At 34.7% G+C, this 20,733-nt stretch overlaps 1 protein-coding gene and 1 non-coding gene across 2 annotated transcripts in view; both read left to right on the plus strand.

The window, feature by feature from the left end:
* LOC130050363 (alpha-1,2-mannosyltransferase ALG9-like) overlaps positions 1-19,458 on the plus strand; it is a 39,812-nt gene extending 20,354 nt beyond the window's left edge. The window contains exons 6-17 of the mRNA XM_056150236.1: positions 822-883; positions 1,355-1,442; positions 4,332-4,437; positions 5,759-5,847; positions 5,949-5,985; positions 7,372-7,442; positions 7,987-8,058; positions 10,523-10,652; positions 11,072-11,222; positions 11,664-11,793; positions 14,004-14,134; positions 19,239-19,458. Coding sequence (XP_056006211.1) covers positions 822-883; positions 1,355-1,442; positions 4,332-4,437; positions 5,759-5,847; positions 5,949-5,985; positions 7,372-7,442; positions 7,987-8,058; positions 10,523-10,652; positions 11,072-11,222; positions 11,664-11,793; positions 14,004-14,134; positions 19,239-19,362 — 1,191 coding nt within the window. The 3' untranslated portion in view covers positions 19,363-19,458. The remainder of the gene's footprint in view (positions 1-821; positions 884-1,354; positions 1,443-4,331; positions 4,438-5,758; positions 5,848-5,948; positions 5,986-7,371; positions 7,443-7,986; positions 8,059-10,522; positions 10,653-11,071; positions 11,223-11,663; positions 11,794-14,003; positions 14,135-19,238) is intronic.
* Positions 209-401, plus strand: LOC130050621 (U2 spliceosomal RNA). The gene has a single exon (XR_008798936.1). It is a non-coding gene; the product is annotated as a U2 spliceosomal RNA (small nuclear RNA).
* Positions 19,459-20,733: the final 1,275 nt, after the last annotated feature.

Here is a 20,733-nt window from a genome sequence, read left to right on the forward strand (position 1 = left end):
AATAAGAATAATTGGAAACTGATGAGTGATGGTCTTTTTCAAGAATGTAGGACATATAGTAATCTGACCAATTCAGCTGAAAAAATGATACAATATGTTTCAAGATTGGTGAAAAATTTAATATCATCAGATGCTATGCAGATAGACATAAAATGAAGAAAAGTACATAGCATTGGGATATTTAAACCATTGCTGACTCTGACTCAGTATCGCTTCTCGGCCTTTTGGCTAAGATCAAAGTGTAGTATCTGTTCTTATCAGCTTAATATCTGATACGTCCCCTACATGGGGACAACGATATTAAACTGATTTTTGGTCAGAGGTGAGATGTCAGGGGCTTGCTCCGCTCTCGCCACGGGTTGGCCTGGTATTGCAGTACCTCCAGGATCGGCCCACTCCCCATGGGGAGAAAAATAAAACAATAGTAGACAACCAATATCCTCCCTGCCCTGCAGTTAAAGTACCCCTGCAGTATTATTAACCCTCACTATAAGTTACAGTACCTCTGCAGTATTATTAACCCTCACTATAAGTTACAGTACCTCTGCAGTATTATTAACCCTCACTATAAGTTACAGTACCTCTGCAGTATTATTAACCCTCACTATAATGGAAAAGTACTTCATGCCTCAGAAAAAGTGCTGCTTACAATATGGCACAAAAACCTGTTCTTCACATATCCCATCATTTTAAAATGGAGACTACAGTACACTGTACTTACTTATTATCATTATTTTTAGTTAGCAGTAATCCATTGTGCAATTTTTATTAAAGGAGAGGTTGTGTTCAGTAACAATAATTCTTTTCTTGTTTTTTGACAGGTAGCCATCTTGTCCACAGCTGCCAGTGCTATCCTGGGGTGGCCCTTTGCAGGAATTCTGGGGTAAATTTCTTACAAAGAAAACTGACCATTTCTTTTATCTGTCTTCTGATTTAACATGCCCTTTAACAATTGTGCTTTAAATGTCTCTGTCAGCCAAACTATGCAGGGGAAACAAATTTTTTTAGTGGTACAATGAAAGATATGTTTCACAACTGAATAAGATGATGTCAGAAGTATTCAATGTCTCCATGAAGGAACACAGCATTACGAATGTTGTCTGTATGTTGACAGCAATATCTTTAGTTTTGAAATATTATACATCATGTCCAGCGCACAGGCAATTATATCACTTGGGTTTGAATTTACTATTAAAGAGTACTCTGTGGTCCAGTGTATTGATAATGCATGTACAGCAATTCGATAACTATAAATTGTAGTTACAGAAAAATAACTTTGGAGATTTTTTATGTGATCATTTATATATATATATATATATATATATATTTCATGTGCCTTTATTTATTTTTACAGAGCCCCCATAGCTGGAGATATATTGCTGAGAAAAAAGGAGTTACAATTTTTTATAAAGTGGTGCTTGATGGCTCTGGTCCTGTTTCTGGTAAACCAATAGCATGTTGATTTTGTCATTGTCAGAACAATGGTAGCTGCAGAACTGTAGCTCTCTTGTCCCAATATTTTCTCAGATAGCTACAGTTCTGCAGCTAGTACAATGGTAGAAAACGAATGAGTTAAATATATCCAATATATTATCAATATAAATATTGTTAGTATTATATCGAATGAGTTAAATATATCCAATATATTATCAATATAAATATTGTTAGTATTGTATCGAATGAGTTAAATATATCCAATATATTGATAATATATAAATATTGCATGTAGTTGAGGGTAACATTGAAAATTTTCACCCCGAGAAAACCATTGTCAACCGAGGCGTAGCCGAGGCTGACAATGGTTTCTCGAGGGGTGAAAATTTCAATGTTACCCTCAACTACATGCAATATTTGTTTTATTATACTGAATGTTATATAAACTGGAAAGCAGAAAAACTTACGTCTGTCATGCGATATTTCGTATTTCAATGCGGGTACTCACGTTTATTACAAACGCTCAAACGACGTCGTCTAGCAATCTACGGCGAACCGTACGCGCATAAATTTGACGCATGTGATAATTTTTTATAATATCACCAGTTGTCAAGTACTGTTACCCATTGCTAGATACTATCACCCTGGGGCGCGTGTTTTTTGTTCTCAGAGGGTAACAATATGTTTTTTCAAATGCTTCTTGACCAATCAGGTTCGAGTATTTTACATGAAAGTATAATAATATAAATATTATTAGTATTATATCGAAAGTATGCATGTGGCCGTTACACATCCCTATATATGTAAAATGTTAATTCTACAAATGAACATATGTACATCTCAATCTTTTTAGACTTGCTACTCTCTCTCTCTCTCTCTCTCTCTCTCTCTCTCTCTCTCTCTCTCTCTCTCTGTGTGTGTGCATCTGTAATCAGACTCTAATATATGTCTGATAATCTTAGAATGTCTGTCTGTGTGTCTGATAATCTTAGAATGTCTGTCTGTGTGTCTGATAATCTTAGAATGTCTGTCTGTGTGTCCAATAATCTTAGAATGTCTGTCTTTGTGTCTGATAATCTTAGAATGTCTGTCTGTGTGTCTGATAATCTTAGAATGTGTGTCCGATAATCTTAGAATGTCTGTCTGTGTGTCTGATAATCTTAGAATGTGTGTCCGATAATCTTAGAATGTCTGTCTGTGTGTCTGATAATCTTAGAATGTGTGTCCGATAATCTTAGAATGTCTGTCTGTGTGTCTGTTGTATTCATCACATTCAAGAATTTTTCACTCATACTGAGACACATCTTTACTAGCCAAGGGTTTACGATCGACTCTGCTTCTCTACACCTACAACATTGTAGAGAAGTGGCACGGATCATAAACCCTCATCTAGTGACGATGTTTGAGGCACCCCCAGCTGTAGATGAGGTGTCACAAGTTTTGACATATACTGTATATTCGGGTGTGCAGGAATTGTTGGCTTTTTTGGCAGATGAGGAAAATCACCAAAATTGAAAGTTCCAAACTTTCTATTAATTTATATATTAAATGATACACTTGTTAAATGAAAATACACCAAAAAATGAAGTACTAATATCTTAAACTATATTTTCTAGAAAAATCCCTTAAATATTCCTGACACCAAAATTACCCAATATATGTTATGGTGGCAGTCGAGGTCGTAGCAATGAGAGTCCTTTATTGTAGGTTATTTATTATACTAAACAGGTCTTCCATTTTGAAGGTCATATCTGAATGACCTATGACTGACTTCCAATGCCAGGTGTTTGCTAGAGGAACAGTTGCTATATGTACGGTACCTATGTTAAATTAAATGTCTATAAGGACTGACATGGCATCAGGATTGAGACTGAGTCTCAATGTGCAAAGCAAGTACCCTAACTGCTTAGACAGTCTTCGACGTTAACCAGTGGCCCGATGGCCGAGGCCAGTAAAATTGGGATCGGGCTTCTTAAAATATTGAACCCAGGAGTCCGGCGGGCCTATAAATGTTTTCTTATATGTTCTGTATATATTACAAATAAAGCGTGAGATTGACTCAGACTTTGTCATGACTTAGTAGTCAAATTTCGCATAGAAAAACGATCAACCATGCTGCCTTTTCTGAAGTATAGGGAGGGGGCTCGTCCGGGAAATTCAAAACCACCCAAGCGTATTTCACAATAACAACCATCAGATCATACGAGGAGAAAAGAACGAAAATTTATGCCTCATTGGACCAAGGGTAGTCAATGGCTAAGATTTGATTCTGGAGAAAACAAAATGTTTTGTACATGGTGTATACAAAACAAAGTAGAACATGAGCTGCTGATGTCATCTGCGAGATTAATAGTTGAAAAATAAAATAAGATAATCCTTTTAATGTCAGTTGTTCTTTAAGTTAACTATGATCATCTTGACCTGTATTTTCCTACAGTAGAACTGTGCATGTATCTATAGAGTAGAATCAACATGCAGCACCTTGCAAATGACAAGTGGTCAAATTAGAAAAAAACATTTTGGGCCTGTAAAATATTGTTCGGGCTTGCACAATTATTATACTGGGAGGCCCGAAGGGCCTGTGCTTCACAAAGTTTTTCGTGAAGACTGCTGCTAGGCTACTATCACTGGTTATTTATGCAGTTTTGGATAATTTTCAACATCCTTGCATGTAAAATAAAACGTAATGTGATCATTAAGAGAATCAAGAGCAAAAAAAATTCCAAATAATATATTTTCAGCATTGTCATTTCTTTACTTTTATAATATACAAATTATTTTTGAAATTTAACTTTTGTTTAAGGGGATTCCTTATGACACTGAATTATGTTCTGTTTGTGTACAAATGAATTCATACAGTTTATTATGAAATTGTAGCATATATTAAATTTTTACAGTTGCCAAGCATGCAGACTGATTTCCATTACTATGGGAAGCTGGTCATCGCCCCTTTAAACATAGTCCTGTATAATGTTTTCACAGAACATGGACCCAATCTCTATGGTAAGTGGTATATTGTGGAGACGGGTATGTAAATATTTTTTAAAGCATGTTCTTTTATCTTATACTTATGCAATTTCATGTAAATTGATATGTCACTCGTTCCTTTTCATTCTTCGACTCTAAATTTGAAAAGTGTATAAGGCAGAAGATTTTTTTTAAGGGGAGGGGATAGGAAAATAAAATGCTTCAATATCACAAAATATATTTCGTTTTTGTTTTATTGAATTGGTTTTGTGTACATTTTTTAAATAGCAATCCAGCTGTATTTTAAATTGAAAAAAAATACGGCCCCAAGTTTGAAGATGTAGTTGGCCCGAGTGCCATCAATCATCATCAAATTAAGACAAGTTCACTTTAAATGTTGGTCCCTTTTTCATGCAAGGCCCATACATGTAGAGTGATAAAGTGAGATCGAGATGAAAACTGCATGAGCTTGTATTCCTGTTATGGCTGTGGAGCTTGGGAATATTGCAGGCTGTATGTTGTCCTACTATTTGTAACTTGACCTTTGTCGTAAGTTCGAATTGATACACACTGTAAACTGAAAGGTCCAAGCTACAGGAAAATGACAGGTCAAAGGAAGTGAATTTGGTCATGGTCAGGGCAGTGTTTTTTTCTTTATACAAGTATAACTGGTACCGATAAACAGTACCTTTCCCCATGCCAAACACTATTGTTTTTTCCCAATCTTGGGGCTAAAAAATGCCCAGTAATAAACTGCTAAGTCTTAGTAATTCGAGGTTCATAATTTGCTTTGCATGAAATGTTGTATGAGTTGACTAATTTCTTTACTTCCTTTTTAAGTAGAAAGTAGAGGTCAATAAAATGACATTCGTTTGTAAATAATATTGTAAACACTGAATACTTGTTTATTCTATATAATATAGATTATTCAGTATCCATTTTATGGTAGAAAAAGAATGCTGCTGGGTGCATGATGTCTTAAAACATCTTTTTATGCTCCCTGAATCGAATATTCTTTGGCCTTTCTGTCTCTGGCAAAAAACTTTAACCTTGGTCATATCTTTTACACCATAAGAGGTAGAGCTTTCATATTTGGTATGTGTATTTCTTGTGGCAAGACCTTTCCATTGACACCAAAATCTTTGACCTTGTGACCGTAACATTGACTTTTGACCTGGTTCCACTTTGCTGTAATCCAGGGGCATCAGTGTTTCACAAACACATCTTGTTTGGAATTACTTTAGTGCAATGCCTTTAACATTTCACTGCACAATTTTTATATGACTGTTTCTCTTTACTACCCCCTCCTTAGTTCTTATGTCAAACCTTGATCTAATTCATTGATTATATTTTGTAGGTGTGGAACCATTTTCTTATTACTTCCTGAATGGGTTCCTAAATTTCAATGTGATGTTTGTGTTGGCATTGTTCAGCTTACCCTGTGTTGTAAGTAAGTTCACAAAATCAGAAACACTTCTAATTCTTGATCAAGGTGGGATGATGTATTCCCATCAAACACACTAAATGACTGTCTTTTTATTTATCAGTACCTTGTGAAGTTCTTGCTGAGACTAAAGGAAAAAGGTAATCTTTAAATCCTTGTACATTTCTTTAACATCAATTTTGTATAAAGATATAAGTAAATATAGTACAATAACATTTTTGAATATCAAGAAATGCAGTTCTTTTCTTTAATGTGAGATTTATTTTTTTTTTTGTATGTTGTAGACAGTAGACAAATTTTTTTCTGTACCGCGGTATGTTATAAATTTCTGTAAAGTCTGCAGTCATAGAAACTTTGCTGACTTACATTGTTTACATGTATGTAGGCACCAGCATACTTTAGTTCAACTGTAAATCACTATTTTTAAATCAATGTGGGGTTTTGCATACACTTTTTGGTTATTAATTAAATTTAACTATGTTTAGTGGAAATTAATACAGTTTTTCCACTTTCAACCAGTACATGTATTAATAAGTCACACGAGGATCAATCCACCTTAAATCAATATGGGGTTTTGCATACACATTTTCAGATGTTAATTTATGAATAAATTATTGATCTGATTAATCATTTACCAGAATTTCAATTGTAATTAAAATCACTTAAATTATGAGGTACATATGTTCCCGAGAATTAATGCACTTGATCAAAATATTGGGACAAAATATTACACCATGATAAAGATATAGCTATTTTTAATGTCGAACTGTTTATGATTTTTATGCCTATCTTGTGAAATGGTTTGGGCATTTAGTGTTACCTTTTTTGTCCTTCCATCATTACATCATAATTCAGTTTCCGTTTATTATCCCTGTTTCAGATACGCCTATTCAACTGAAATTTGGTTTTGATACATCATGGAAAGGTCAAGATCTTATAAGGTTCAGGTTGAATAATTGTTGGCAGAGTTGTGCCCCTTGGATTTGACAAACAATTCATAGTTTCTAATTATTATCTCAGTTATAAATGGACAGTTTGATTTGAAATTGAGATCATGAGAATAGACAGCTAGGTCAAATTTTGACAAAGTTTTGCCTCTTGGACAGTTTCTGCTCATTACCTCAGTCAGACATGGATATTTGGGATATATGTCCGAAAAATATGCCGGTCAAGTTTGTATTTAGTTATGGTTTAATAATTTTTGGAAGAGTTTGACTTTGAAATATTTCAAACAATTCACACTTTCAACTCATTATGTCAGTCATACATTGACTTTTGAATTGATATTTGGGATATAGATATATCGTGAGAATACACAGTTTTTAAAGAACTCATATGGGTCCGATTGGATAACTTTTGGCAGAGTTATGGCCCTTGGGCAGGGGCATTTGTCTGGCTAATTCATTCATGCAATTCCATGGGAATCACAATCTCTGGGAATAAATTGAAAATGTAAATCAGCAGATCCCACAGGCAAAAGTTGTCTTCTGTACAAGTATCAAGTGAAGACATTTTTTTGTTTTCAGATAAACCAACATGGCTGTTGATGCTGCCCATGTATCTATGGATTCTTATTTTCTTCACCAGGCCTCATAAGGTACTGTAAATCACCGGTTATTTCCAAGAAAATAGTATGTATGACAGTAACAGCTTTCTACCCCCTAAATCACATTTTGAAATAGAAGTATATGTTTGCTGTATTAAACTTAGGAAAACTACTTTTTATCATGGTACATGTATTATTGTTTAGTTTCAATGTCACTAAAATGGCGTTTTACAATTTTTTGGAAAAAAATATTGCACTTCATATTTAATAGGGGTTTATTTTTGTAATGTAAGGTAAATAACTTCAATTTGTCAAGCATTTTGCTTCTGCTAAAATATTTAGTTGTGTTTGTGAATTTTTCATTCTGGTATGAGATGTGTCCAAAATCGTTATTTGATATGTCCCGTGAATCCAAAATTGTCATTTGATATGTCCCGTGAATCTAAAATTGTCATTTGATGTGTCCCGTGAATCTAAAATTGTCATTTGATGTGTCCCGTGAATCTAAAATTTCTCTGCATTACTAATTTTAACTTGTCACTGGTTATCATTGAAGGGGATGATCTTGATTGAGTTTTTTAACTTTGTGTCACAGGAGGAGAGATTTCTGTTCCCCATCTATCCACTCCTGGCCCTATATGGAGCTGTTGGTATCGACTATTTACAGGTAAAATCTTAGTACACTCACTGCCATTATTATCATCTTTCTCACATAATTACCTGTGTGAGACCAACGTTATTCTCAGGAGACGGCCCTGTGAGATTTTTCACTGCTGTGACTTCATCGATTATGACGCCATGTATTTTCTGTGATTTACGTTACATGGCAAAGTATGATATTTTGTATTCTTTTCTTCAAATTTTTATTTTGTGTAGCTTTCTTAGGGACAGCCTTGGAGTATTTAGTTTGCACATAAAGTGTAAACTATTTTGGGGTATGCTCTTTATAATTGTCTTTTAAGTTAGATTTTGCATTTAAGTTCAAATAAAAATTTGAATTTTCTCAGAACTCAAGTACATTACCACTACATGTATATTGAGAATTCATTGCAAGTTTTGAAGAGTGATTACAGAATGATGCTGATACTCAAAAGGCTTCAACTTCATTTATCATTGAAACAAAGCATCCTGTGGGGATCCGGGTTAGAATAGGTCCTTAGTACCCCTTGCTTGTCGTAAGGCGACTAAATGGGGCGGTCCTTCAGATGAGACTGCAAAAACCGAGGTCCCATGTCACAGCAGGTGTGGCACAATAAAGATCCCTCCCTGCTCAATGGCCATCATAAGGGCCGAACATAGGCCAAAATTTTGCAGCCCTTCACCAGCAGTGGTGACGTCTCCATATAAAGAGTGAAATATTCTCGAGATGGACGTAAAATAATATTCTATCAATCAACATTTTCGACTTCTTCTCTAGAACCACTGGGCCAATTATAACCAAACTTGGTCAAGAGCATCCTTGGGTTAAGGGCTTTCAAGTTTGTTCAAAGAAGGGCCATGCCCCCATCAAAGGGGAGATAATCATTAAAAATAGGGTGGGGTCATTTAAAAATCTTCTTCTCAAGAACCACTGGGCCATAAGAGCTGAAATTTACATGAAAGCTTCCTGACATAGTGCACATTCAAGTTTGTTCAAATCATGGACCCCGGGGGTTAAATGGGGCCACAATAGGGGATCAAAGTTTTACATACAAACATATAGGGAAAATGCTTTTAAAATCCTCTCAAGAACCACTGGGCCAGAAGAGCTAAATTTTACATAAAAGCTTCCTGACATAGTGCAGATTCACGTTTTTTAAAATGATAGCCCCTGGGGGTTGGATGGGTCCACAATAGGAGATCAAAGTTTTAAATAGAAATGTATAGGAAACAATCTGATTAAAATCAGATCCTCAATCCGCTCCTTTTTCTTCATCATTTTTTTTCTTGTCGCTACGTAGCGACAAGATGAAGAAAGAGGAGCGGATTGAGGATCTGATTTTAATCAGATTGTATAGGAAAAACCTTTAAAATATTCTTCTCAAGCAGAAAAACTGAGATTTACATGAAAGCCTCCTGACATACTGCAGATTCAAGTTTATTCAAATCATGGCCCCTGGAGGTATGGTGGGGCCTCAATAGGGGATCAAACTTTTACATACAAATATATAGGGAAAATGTTTTAAAAATCTTTTTCTCAAGAACCACTAGACCAGAAAAACTGAGATTTACGTGAAAGCTTCCTGACAAAGGGCAGATTCAAGTTTGTCAAAATCATTGCCCCTGAGAGTAAGATGAGGCGACAATAGGGGATCAAAGTTTTACAAACAAATAAATAGGGAAAATCTTTAAATAGGAAAAATCTTCTTAGCAAAAACTACTGGTCCAGGAATGTGGAAATGTACATGAAAGCTTCCTACAAAGTGCAGATTCAAGTTTATTCAAATCATGGAATTGAGGGTAGGATGGGGCCACAATAGGGGATCAAAGTTTTACATACAAATATATAGGGAAAATCTTTAAAAATATTCTTTACAAGAACTAATGAGCCAGAAAAGCTGAGATTTACATGAAAGTCTCCTGACATAGTGCAGATTCAAGTTTGTTAAACTCATGGCCCCCAGGGTAAGATGAGGTGACAATAGGGGATCAAAGTTTTACATACAAATAGATAGGGAAAATTTTGAAAAATATTCTTTACAAGAACTACTGAGCCAGAAAAGCTGAGATTTACATGAATGTTTCCTGACATAGTGCAGATTCAAGTTTGTTAAACTCATGACCCCTGGGGCTAGGATGGGGCCACAATAGGGATCAAAGTTTTACATAACTAATAAATAGAAAAAAAATCTTTAAAAATTTTCTCCTCAAGAACCATTTGGCCAAAAATGTTTACATTTGCACGAAAGCTTCCTGACATAGTGCAGATTCAAGTTTGTAAAAATCATGGCCCCCGGGAGTAGGTTGGGGCCACAATAGGGATCAAAGTATTACATGCAAACATATATCATAATGGGAAAAATCTTTAGATATGAGCCGAAGTGACACAGGTGAGCGATGTGGTCCATGGGCCTCTTTTTTTTTTTTTTAAATCGTCTCCTGTTCACAAAATACTAGATCTTCTACACTTTATGTCTATGGTGTGATTTCAGAAGCTGTGTTGTTTATTACTGCCCCGACAAATGGGCCGTCACTACACAGACAATACGAGCTGGATCCCTATCTGTCTGTGTGTCCTGTTTAGTGTTCTGTCATTCTCACGTGTCGTTGCTCTGTATCAGGGTAGGTTTATATCCATTATGTCAGCTAGTAGTGCCTGTATTTGTATCATTTCCTGTCAATATTACAAATTGTCAATGATTAATTTTTAGTTTTTGAGTCTTTTCATTTGATTCCACTGGAAATAGATATTCAGAGTATAGCATACTGTAAAATCATTAATTGATGAATGGGTGTGTGTTAATTTTCAATCTTTTTGTAGTGTGGACATACAGCCACAAAGTATATCCAGCATATACATGTACAGTGTATACAAATCCATTGTCGTACATATGAGTTACTGGATTTAGAATTCACTCCTTAATCTCTCTCTGTTTCTATTGTTGCCTTTCTCTTGTTCATGGTTTTTATAAAGGAAATGAAAAGTCATTGTGTTCTGGTATAAAAAGTTCCATTCTTCTGATGACATTATCTTCTTGCAGGATACCATGCACCTTTAGATGTTTATGTGGAGCTAAACAGGATTTCCTCTGATCCCAAAATTCACACTTTATCTCCAGATAAGGTGGTCAGTGTGTGTGTAGGGAAAGAGTGGTACCGTTTTCCCAGCAACTTTTTTCTCCCTGGAAACAAGTGAGTTGAGGAGATGTAAAATTTCAATCCTACTTTAAATCTGGCTGATGTGTTGTATATTAAGTTTTAGCAAACTAGTAGGTCAATTGATTGAATTGAATTCTCAATTTCATTTTCATTATTTGTTTTTTGCAAAAGTATTTGGGAGTGAAAAACCTATCATTTTTAAAATTTGTAATGAATCACAAAATCTTGATACACATAAAAGAGATTTGAGATATATAGCATATTTAATGAATTTTAGAAAAATAAACTCCACAGGTCAAAAATAGTTCACATTTATGGTACATCTACATATGTAAGTAAAAATTGAGAGAGAGAGAGAGAGAGAGAGAGAGAGAGAGAGAGAGAGAGAGAGAGAGAGAGGTAGTGAGAGAGAGAGAGACAGAGGGGGAAGAGACTCAATATTACAATCTGTAAGTTTAAGTTTTTTTCTTGAAGTTGGAATCTTCAGTTCTTGAGGTCAGAATTCAGAGGTCAGCTGCCAAAGCCATATAATTCTGGGGAAGATGCCACTAGTCAGATTCCATCAGACATGAATGATCGTAACAGAGAAGAAATGTCCAGATATGTAAGTCCTACGAAAGTAAATAGGACCCTTGTGATAAACAATTACATATTACATCGGTGCCAAGTTTACAGCAAAGAATAAAAAAAATTCCAAAGTTATTTACTCTCTTAAGAATACATGTAGATATTAGTATAGATGTACATGTATATTGGGTTTGTTACTGACAGTCTACGAAAATAGGTTGGGTTGATCAAGCCCATAACCAAGCCATGAACAACTTCATACATTTTAGAACAAACCTATATAATAACTGCTTTATTTTGTTCAGTAATATACCACATCATACAATTTACATATTCATAATGTTTTTACACAAATCTGTCATATTGCTGTATATGGATTTCCTACCAACTGTCTATAGAAATGTAGTCGGCAGTCATGTGATACATTTTATTCAATGACAAAGTGACATGCTTTTAATTTGAGTCTCAGGCAATATAGATATACATATTCAGCACTCTCAATTCATGGTGTGCACTTCAGATGCATAAATCACTTATAATTTTAGTAGCCTTTAGTTCTGTGACCTTGTCTTGTCAGATTTAAGAACCAGTAAGTGAGTTAGTGAGTCTATATGGCGTAAAACACATACCACAAATGGTATATATATGTACAGTGCTCCCTCAATATATTGCCAACTTTTGTTCAAGATCAATTTTGGCAATAAAATAAGAGGGTGTGGCAATATGACAAATTCACCATTACAAAGGATTCACTGAGCTGTCAAAAAAATTCAATTCTGTAAGTTTATATGGGCTCCACTCTGTATAAACATTTAGATAATCTTTAGTTTAATTCAGCAATTATGTGTAATTAACCTGACCACCTGAATACCTTGTCCAGACTGTCACAATTAAAAGCACTGCTCTCAAAGTACAGTTGATGTGATCATTGATGGGTGGTAGGTAATTGGCATTATTATCTAGGGCAAACCCTCTAAAATTTGACCATTCCTTTGTGAAAATCAGTGACATATGGCATTATGACAGGGGTGTTAACTGGGGAGAGATCTATTCTTTAGGATTTTCAGGCAATAAGCAGGGTGGCATTATAAAGGGGGGGGGCAATATATTGAGGGAGCACTGTACATGTACCGTCATAAAACAGACAACTTATTTTAAAATAAATTCAAAAACACATACATGTATATTCACATGCATAGATATACATGTACAGGGACTGTATGAACAAAAACACATACATTATATGTATTATGATATCACACATCATACACACACTTACAGGAACTATATAAACAAAAATACATCATGCTTAGTAATATATACAGGAACTACATGTATATAAACAAAAACACAGATACACACAGAAGAATCAGGGGCGAGATACACAGCACTAATACAGTTAGAAAAGTAAAATTAAACATTTCTGGTTTGGATAAAAATCTAGGATCTAGGCAGGAGAGGCTGGAGTCTGCATGAGCTACATTTACAATTTACTTCCCCTCACCAATTTAGGATATAATTTTGAAAATTGACTGTATGATGAGAAATTTCTGACATTATTTGGCAAAGAGTTCCAGAGCTTTGCTGTCTCATATCTGAAAGATTTAATCCCATACCCTGGTTGTTCTTGATTTGGGTATTTCAGCTGTACTGTATTCATATATCTAAAATTGTATGAATAGTTTTTTTATAACAACAAAATCTTGTAGAAAAACTGGGTGAATTTTGTGAATAATTTTTAAAGTTTCCAGATGCTATTGTTCGCATTCTCCTGGTTTTTAATGAGGTAATTTTTGATTGATTTACTATATTTTCATACATGCTTTTGTAATCATCATAGATAAATCCTCAAGCTCTTTCCTGTGTCTTTTCAATTTTGCGGGTGTTTTGCTCAGTGCAGAAGTGCCAGGTCAATGGACAATAACAAAAATTAGACATAATAAATGAATGATATATTGTTAATTTGCCTGATTTGCTTAGATGTTTGCTTATCCGTTTAAGAACATTCAGCTACCAGACATAATTTTTGTGAACCTTCAGTTTGCTCAACTGTAGGTATATGAACAAAATTATTTATGAAAAATTTAATTTTGCATAATATCATTTTGCAAATGTGTGTAAGAAAAAGTGCTTGCAAATGAGAAGTGCTTGACAGTAACTCTTCAGCCACTTTGATTGGCAGTATGCATATCTTCTTTCATCTGAGCATAAACTATACCTGTTCCGTTATTTGTGTTCTATTTACAGACAAACATCACCAGGTGTCACTATCTGATAGATCTTGACACACAGACAGACACAAAATTTGAACCTAATTACTCAGCCATTCCAGAGGAGTGGACTATTTTGTATTCTGTGCCATTTTTAGATGCAAGCAGGTATGCTGGTACAAGATGTTTTTATTGGGGGTTAATTGGGAGGGAGTTGTGAGTTGAAAAGTCATATGGTCAGATATTCAGAGGGAGGAAGTTGGAATGATGTAACAACACTCTACCAACCCACTTCATTAAATACATATTGCAATATAAATTTCAGTTAGCAACCTACCGCTTCTCGAAGCAGTAGCGGATTAAAAACAGCTAATTTTAATTATAGGTTTGGTCTAGTTATTTCCCTTGGTAGGGAATACCCTTAAAGTAATATCAGACTATCATGTGTTTCATGACAAATTAGAAAAACAAGGTTATGTATGACTACTGTACATTATGCTTACTTCAATACACATCAAATGCATATTGGAATTTGTTCAAACCCTCTGTTAAGAAGGCATTGGTTTTATGTAAAATGGTTTTCCCTCAAATTCTGCAAAACAAAAAAAAGTATGCAACGTCTATCCTTCTGTATTTCGTAAACCAGAAGTGATAAAAGAATACGCCGGTTTCGAGATACGCTCGAGTTATTTTCCTTTGAAGAAACTCTCGTACATAGTAAGGCGCGAAACAACTTGTTTACATGCGGGAGTGGGACGAATATTCATCACTGCACGAGTGAATGTACTCATTAAGTCTCTCATATGCTGTTTCATCACCCAAATTCAACTGATACACAAACTAAGTAAGTGATAAGTATTCAAGGAGTAATTAGATACATGGAATTCTTATTATATCACGTAATTTTATTGGTCGTAGGTATCATATCCTGGATATTACTTTCAAATATGACATTGTTTTTATGTTTCTGCTTTAGTAAAACATTTCTTTCAATAGTATTTTGTGTTTCCAATATTTACATATTTAAAAAGAAGCCACTTTTAATACATTTTATCGTCTTCCTCACTGACAGAAGGTTCACTCTGTCCCACTTAGGCCCTCAAAATTCTACTAAATGTACCTCCTACACAGGAGAGCTCTTATCTCGAAACTGGCGTATTAGATAGGTTACGTGAGGAATGTGTGTTGGTTCCAGTTGGCAAAGCTTGTAACAACATTGTCTTAGTAAGGCCCATGAACTATATTTTAAACGAACTTGACATTAATTCCACATTTGGTAAGGCCACATCAAATCGATTCTCTGGTTCTCGGACAATTGTTTTTCAAAAAATGGATAGGTTGGTAGGTAGGGGGTTTAGTTTTTCAGTTTATCTCCATGTCACAAATGGGTAGAAAGTTAGAGTTAGAGTTTAAAAAGTTCAACCACTTCGGAAATTTTCACTGTTGAAAAAACCTTATCGCTGTCAGCCATTTTGTTTCGACCTACGAAAACGTCGTACTTCAACTCGGCCTTGCTTTCATCAATTTGTTCCTTCACGGTTTCAATTTCTTTAAATTCACCGCCCAGAAGTTTCTTGCAAAGTGTATCAACTGTCAAGGACGAGTCTACCGGTATAATTGTCCATGGAACAATCTGTTTTGAGTTAAAAATAATCTCAATGCTGACAAGAACTGTTTCTGTTGCCATATTGTTTACATCAATAGCAGCACGTCTTATTCAGCAAGGCACTTTACGATTTTGGCGCCAAAACACAAATTTTATTTTGACGGATCAAATACAGGCGGCAGCGATTTTTTTCCGGGGCGGCAATAAACTCGTGTCAGCGGCCAATTTTTTTTGGGGGGGGGGGGGGGCGGGGCGGTGTCTGAGAACCAGAGAATCGATTTGATGTGGCCTAATCCTACTTATACTCCAACTTTCCTTTTAAAAGATGAAATTCTTCGAAATCCTACTTCAGTTTTAAACTAATGGGTATTTTTTTTTACAAAAAAACCCCCCAGATGTCCCCCCTTCAAAATTTGATTGTCTAATAACCGGGGCAACAATAATGAGTGCAAGCATAAGAGGCAATAACAACGGCTTGTATCAAAATCAATGGGTCAAGGTAAAAAATTTTGGTACAATACATCTTGTCTTAAATCTGCCTTCCATGTTGTAAGTTTGAAAACCTAATGTCAGAGGTTTCTCAGGTTATGGTCTGGACTATACTTTGATGTAAAATTGTGACCTTGACAATGTAAGTAGGTCAAGGTAAAAAGTTTTGGTGATGTGCACCCCCTCCTCAATATTGCCTTTCCATATTACAAGTTTGCAGTCTTGATGTCAAACAAACCTTAGTTATGAAATCATCAAGTTTTTTTTAAACATGACATTGAATGAAGAAATGGGTCTAGGTAAAAAAAAATTTGGTACAATACATCTTGTCTTAATGTCTGCTTTCCATGTTGTATGTTTGAAATCCTAATGTCAAAGGGTTCTCAGGTTATAGTATTGACTATACTTTGATGTAAAAGAGTGACCTTGAATGAAGAAATGGGTCAAGGTCAAAGATTTTGGTACAGTACATCTTGTCTTAATATCTGCTTTGTAAGTTGTAAGTTTGAAATCATATTGTCAAATAGTTCTCAGGTTATAGTCTTGATGTAAAAGAGTGACCTTGACACTGTAAGTGGATGAAGGTCAAAAATGTTTGTGGTGTGCACCCCTCTTCCATATAACCTCTCCATATTCCAAGTTTAAAGTTTTAATGTCAAAGGGTTGTCAAGTCAGCTTTTGGCCTGGACTATATTTTGACATAAAAAATTGACCTTGACTTTATAAATGGGTCGAGATAAAAAAAAATTGGTGGAATTCCCCCTTTCCTCATTCCCCCTTCTCATATTCTAAGTTTGAAGTCTTAATGTCAAAGCGTTCTAAAGTTATGGTCAATTCATGTTTTTCTTAATTGAAGGGGTCAAGGTCAAAAATTTTGGTACACTCTTCCATATCATCTCTCCATATTCCAAGTTTGAAGTTTTAATGTCAAACAGTTGTCAAGTCAGCTTTTGGTCTGGACTATATTTTGACATAAAAAATTGACCTTGACTTTATAAATGGGTCAAGGTCAAAAATTTTGGTGGAATTCCCCCTTTCCTCATTACCCCTTCTCATATTCTAAGTTTGAAGACTTACTGTCAAAAGTTCTGAAGTTATGGTCTATTCATGTTTTTTTTTAATTTGACCTTGAATGAAGAAAGGGGTCAAGGTCAAAATTTTTGGTGCAGTACACCTTGTATCTATGCCCTCATGCCACGTTTCAAGTTTGAAATCGTAATGTCAAAGGGTTCTCAGCTATTGGCTTGGACTATATGTTGACGTAAAAGAGTGACCTTGACTTTATAAGTTAGTCAAGGTCAAAAGTTTTGGGGGTGGGCACCCCTCCTTCGTTATCCTCACCTTTATAGGAGTTATGAGGTTGATCACTGTTCATCATCTTCAGCTTTATAGGAGTTATGAGATTGATCACTGTTCATCATCTTCACCTTTACAGGAGTTATGAGATTGATCACTGTTCATCATCTTCACCTTTATAGGAGTTACGAGATTGATCACTGTTCGTTATCTTCACCTTTATAGGATTTATGAGATTGATCACTGTTAGTTATCTTCACCTATATAGGAGTTATGAGATTGATCACTGTTCATCATCTTCAGCTTTATAGGAGTTATGAGATTGATCACTGTTCATGATCTTAACCTTTATAGGAGTTATGAGATTGATCACTGTTCGTTATCTTCACCTTTATAGGAGTTATGAGATTGATCACTGTTAGTTATCTTCACCTTTATAGGAGTTATGAGATTGATCACTGTTCGTTATCTTCACCTTTATAGGAGTTATGAGATTGATCACTGTTCATCATCTTCACCTTTATAGGAGTTATGAGATTGATCACTGTTCATCATCTTCACCTTTATAGGAGTTATGAGATTGATCACTGTTCGTTATCTTCACCTTTATAGGAGTTATGAGATTGATCACTGTTCATCATCTTCAGCTTTATAGGAGTTATGAGATTGATCACTGTTCATCATCTTCACCTTTATAGGAGTTATGAGATTGATCACTGTTCATTATCTTCACCTTTATAGGAGTTATGAGATTGATCACTGTTCGTTATCTTCACCTTTATAGGAGTTATGAGGTTGATCACTGTTCATCATCTTCACCTTTATAGGAGTTATGAGATTGATCACTGTTAGTCATCTTCACCTTTATAGGAGTTATGAGATTGATCACTGTTCGTTATCTTCACCTTTATAGGAGTTATGAGATTGATCACTGTTAGTCATCTTCACCTTTATAGGAGTTATGAGATTGATCACTGTTCGTTATCTTCACCTTTACAGGAGTTATGAGATTGATCACTGTTCATCATCTTCACCTTTATAGGATTTATGAGATTGATCACTGTTCATCATCTTCACCTTTATAGGAGTTATGAGATTGATCAATGCTCGTTATCTTCACCTTTATAGGAGTTATGAGATTGATCACTGTTCATCATTTTCACCTTTATAGGAGTTATGAGATTGATCATGGTTTGTTATCTTCACCTTTATAGGAGTTATGAGATTGATCACTGTTCATCATCTTCACCTTTTCATTCTCACCAAAAGAACTATTTCAGATATTGGTCTCAAACCTGCTACAAAGATACATGTAGTGGTCATAATAGAGGAGGATTTTTATAGATCTTTGGATCTGAAGGTCAGAGGTCAAGGTCTGAAGGTCAGAGGTCAAGGTCACAATTGTTGATTAAATGTTGAAATGTTATGGATACCATATACTGAATACTTTTCCAGGATTCAGTCTCATATGTGCTACAGGGATAAAAAAAAAAATGTTGGTCATACAACAAGGTCACAGTCAAATTGAATGTAACAATGTCGTGGAAACATACCATATAAACTGGTATCATACGACAGGTAAGGGGTGAAAGGTCCCTGCAACATAGCAATATGAAATACAGGTACATGTTTTTCAAATCTCTATTTGAATTCAGACAAAATAGTAGCTTTGAATATATAATAGTGTATATAAAACATTTTCATAAGTGAACTCCTTTTAATGTCTTCCATATTGTCATGCAAAAATGTATATCATCTGTAAAATAAGTTATGCTCCTATATGGCATTATACAATTACATGTATATCTTGTCTTTCAAGCCCAACAGAAATAACTGATTTTTTAAAAATTAATAATGATCTTTTTTCTCATTTTGTTTCAGATCTCACAGACTTTTGCGAGCATTTTACATTCCTTTTATCTCAGGGAGATACTGTACATATGTGAATTATAATTTATTGAAAACTACAAGGACTAAAAAAACTAGTGCTGGTAGAAAAAGGTAAATTGTTGTCAAATCAGAAACTCAATAGTCATTTAAGTTGCAAGTATTGATATATAAATTGTTGTCAAGTCGGAAATAAAGTTATCAACATATAGAACAATTCACCTCTGTTGATTTTGTGAGGATCGTCAATGTAGCGCACACTGGATTTAAAATTCACTGGACCCAGTCTTTGGACCAGCAGGTTTTATGGATGACTGAATCCAACATATCAGCTGCATTATCTGTACATTATTTCTTATAAAGGGAGATAACACAACTATTTCTGACGGCTTTTCCAAATTCATTATATATGTATGTGCCTGCCAAAAAAGAATTTGAATCGTCCAAAGAGGTAAGAGGTATAGCGCACTTAGTATACGACATGGCCTACAATATAGCGCATTTGCAAACATCCAAATTGTTTCAATAGTCCATGATATTTAGTAAATCTAGCAATAAACAAATACCAATTATACCAGCTCCTGGCAAAAACAGTCATAAATATCGCAAACAAGATCAATGAAATTTACTTATTTTGCATGGGATATATGGAGAATTACTGAATTGGCATTGAAAAAATACGTGTTTGTGTATTTGAACTAACTTAAACCAGAGAAATCTTTAATGGGTTTTGGTTTTTTGATATCGTAGTATACTGTCGTATTAAAATCTGTTTGGTTTAACTTGGTCTTCATATTAAAAATTGATAATTTAATCTAGTTGTCCTATCTTCCAAAAGACTCTGCAAAGTGGCGATATATACATATAAGACAGAATTTCTTCACAATAACGTGAGTAGCCTAGTGGTGTATGCTGAACGGTTTTTGCGTTAAGGGTCTCCGGTTCAATTCTCTAAAATTCCAGATCATTTTTTTCACTTCAGCTAGTTAATTTTTAATCATCGTAACTTCGACAAAATATACACACCAGACATAAACGTATACATGTAGATCTACTCATTGTTGTTCCAACCTCTCTGGTTACCACATTACAATATGAATTTAATGTAGCAATCTACACCTTTCATGAAACAAAAATCTTGAAAACAGTAAAGAAAATATCTTGATACACGATTCAGTAAAATGTCAAACAAATTGAAAATATAAATATTATGAAAATCATTTGATGTGTTTATAGTGACAAATAGAAGGTGGTTATGAAGTAGTAGAAGAGAAATATCTTGTATATAGTTTATTAATAAAAAGTATTAATGGTGAATTTTTAGTGCAAAATTAGGGAAATATTTTATATGGTAAACATGTAGAAGCTGTTCCTCATATTTATTTCATAAAGTTGGTTAGCTACATTCAATAATACCCATTGGGTCAAGTAATAAATCTATTAATAGTAATAGGTACTTTCCATTTACATATGGTAGTAGGCGAAATCC

This window comes from Ostrea edulis, chromosome 9, assembly GCF_947568905.1.
Source record: "Ostrea edulis chromosome 9, xbOstEdul1.1, whole genome shotgun sequence".
NCBI lineage: Eukaryota > Metazoa > Mollusca > Bivalvia > Ostreida > Ostreidae > Ostrea > Ostrea edulis.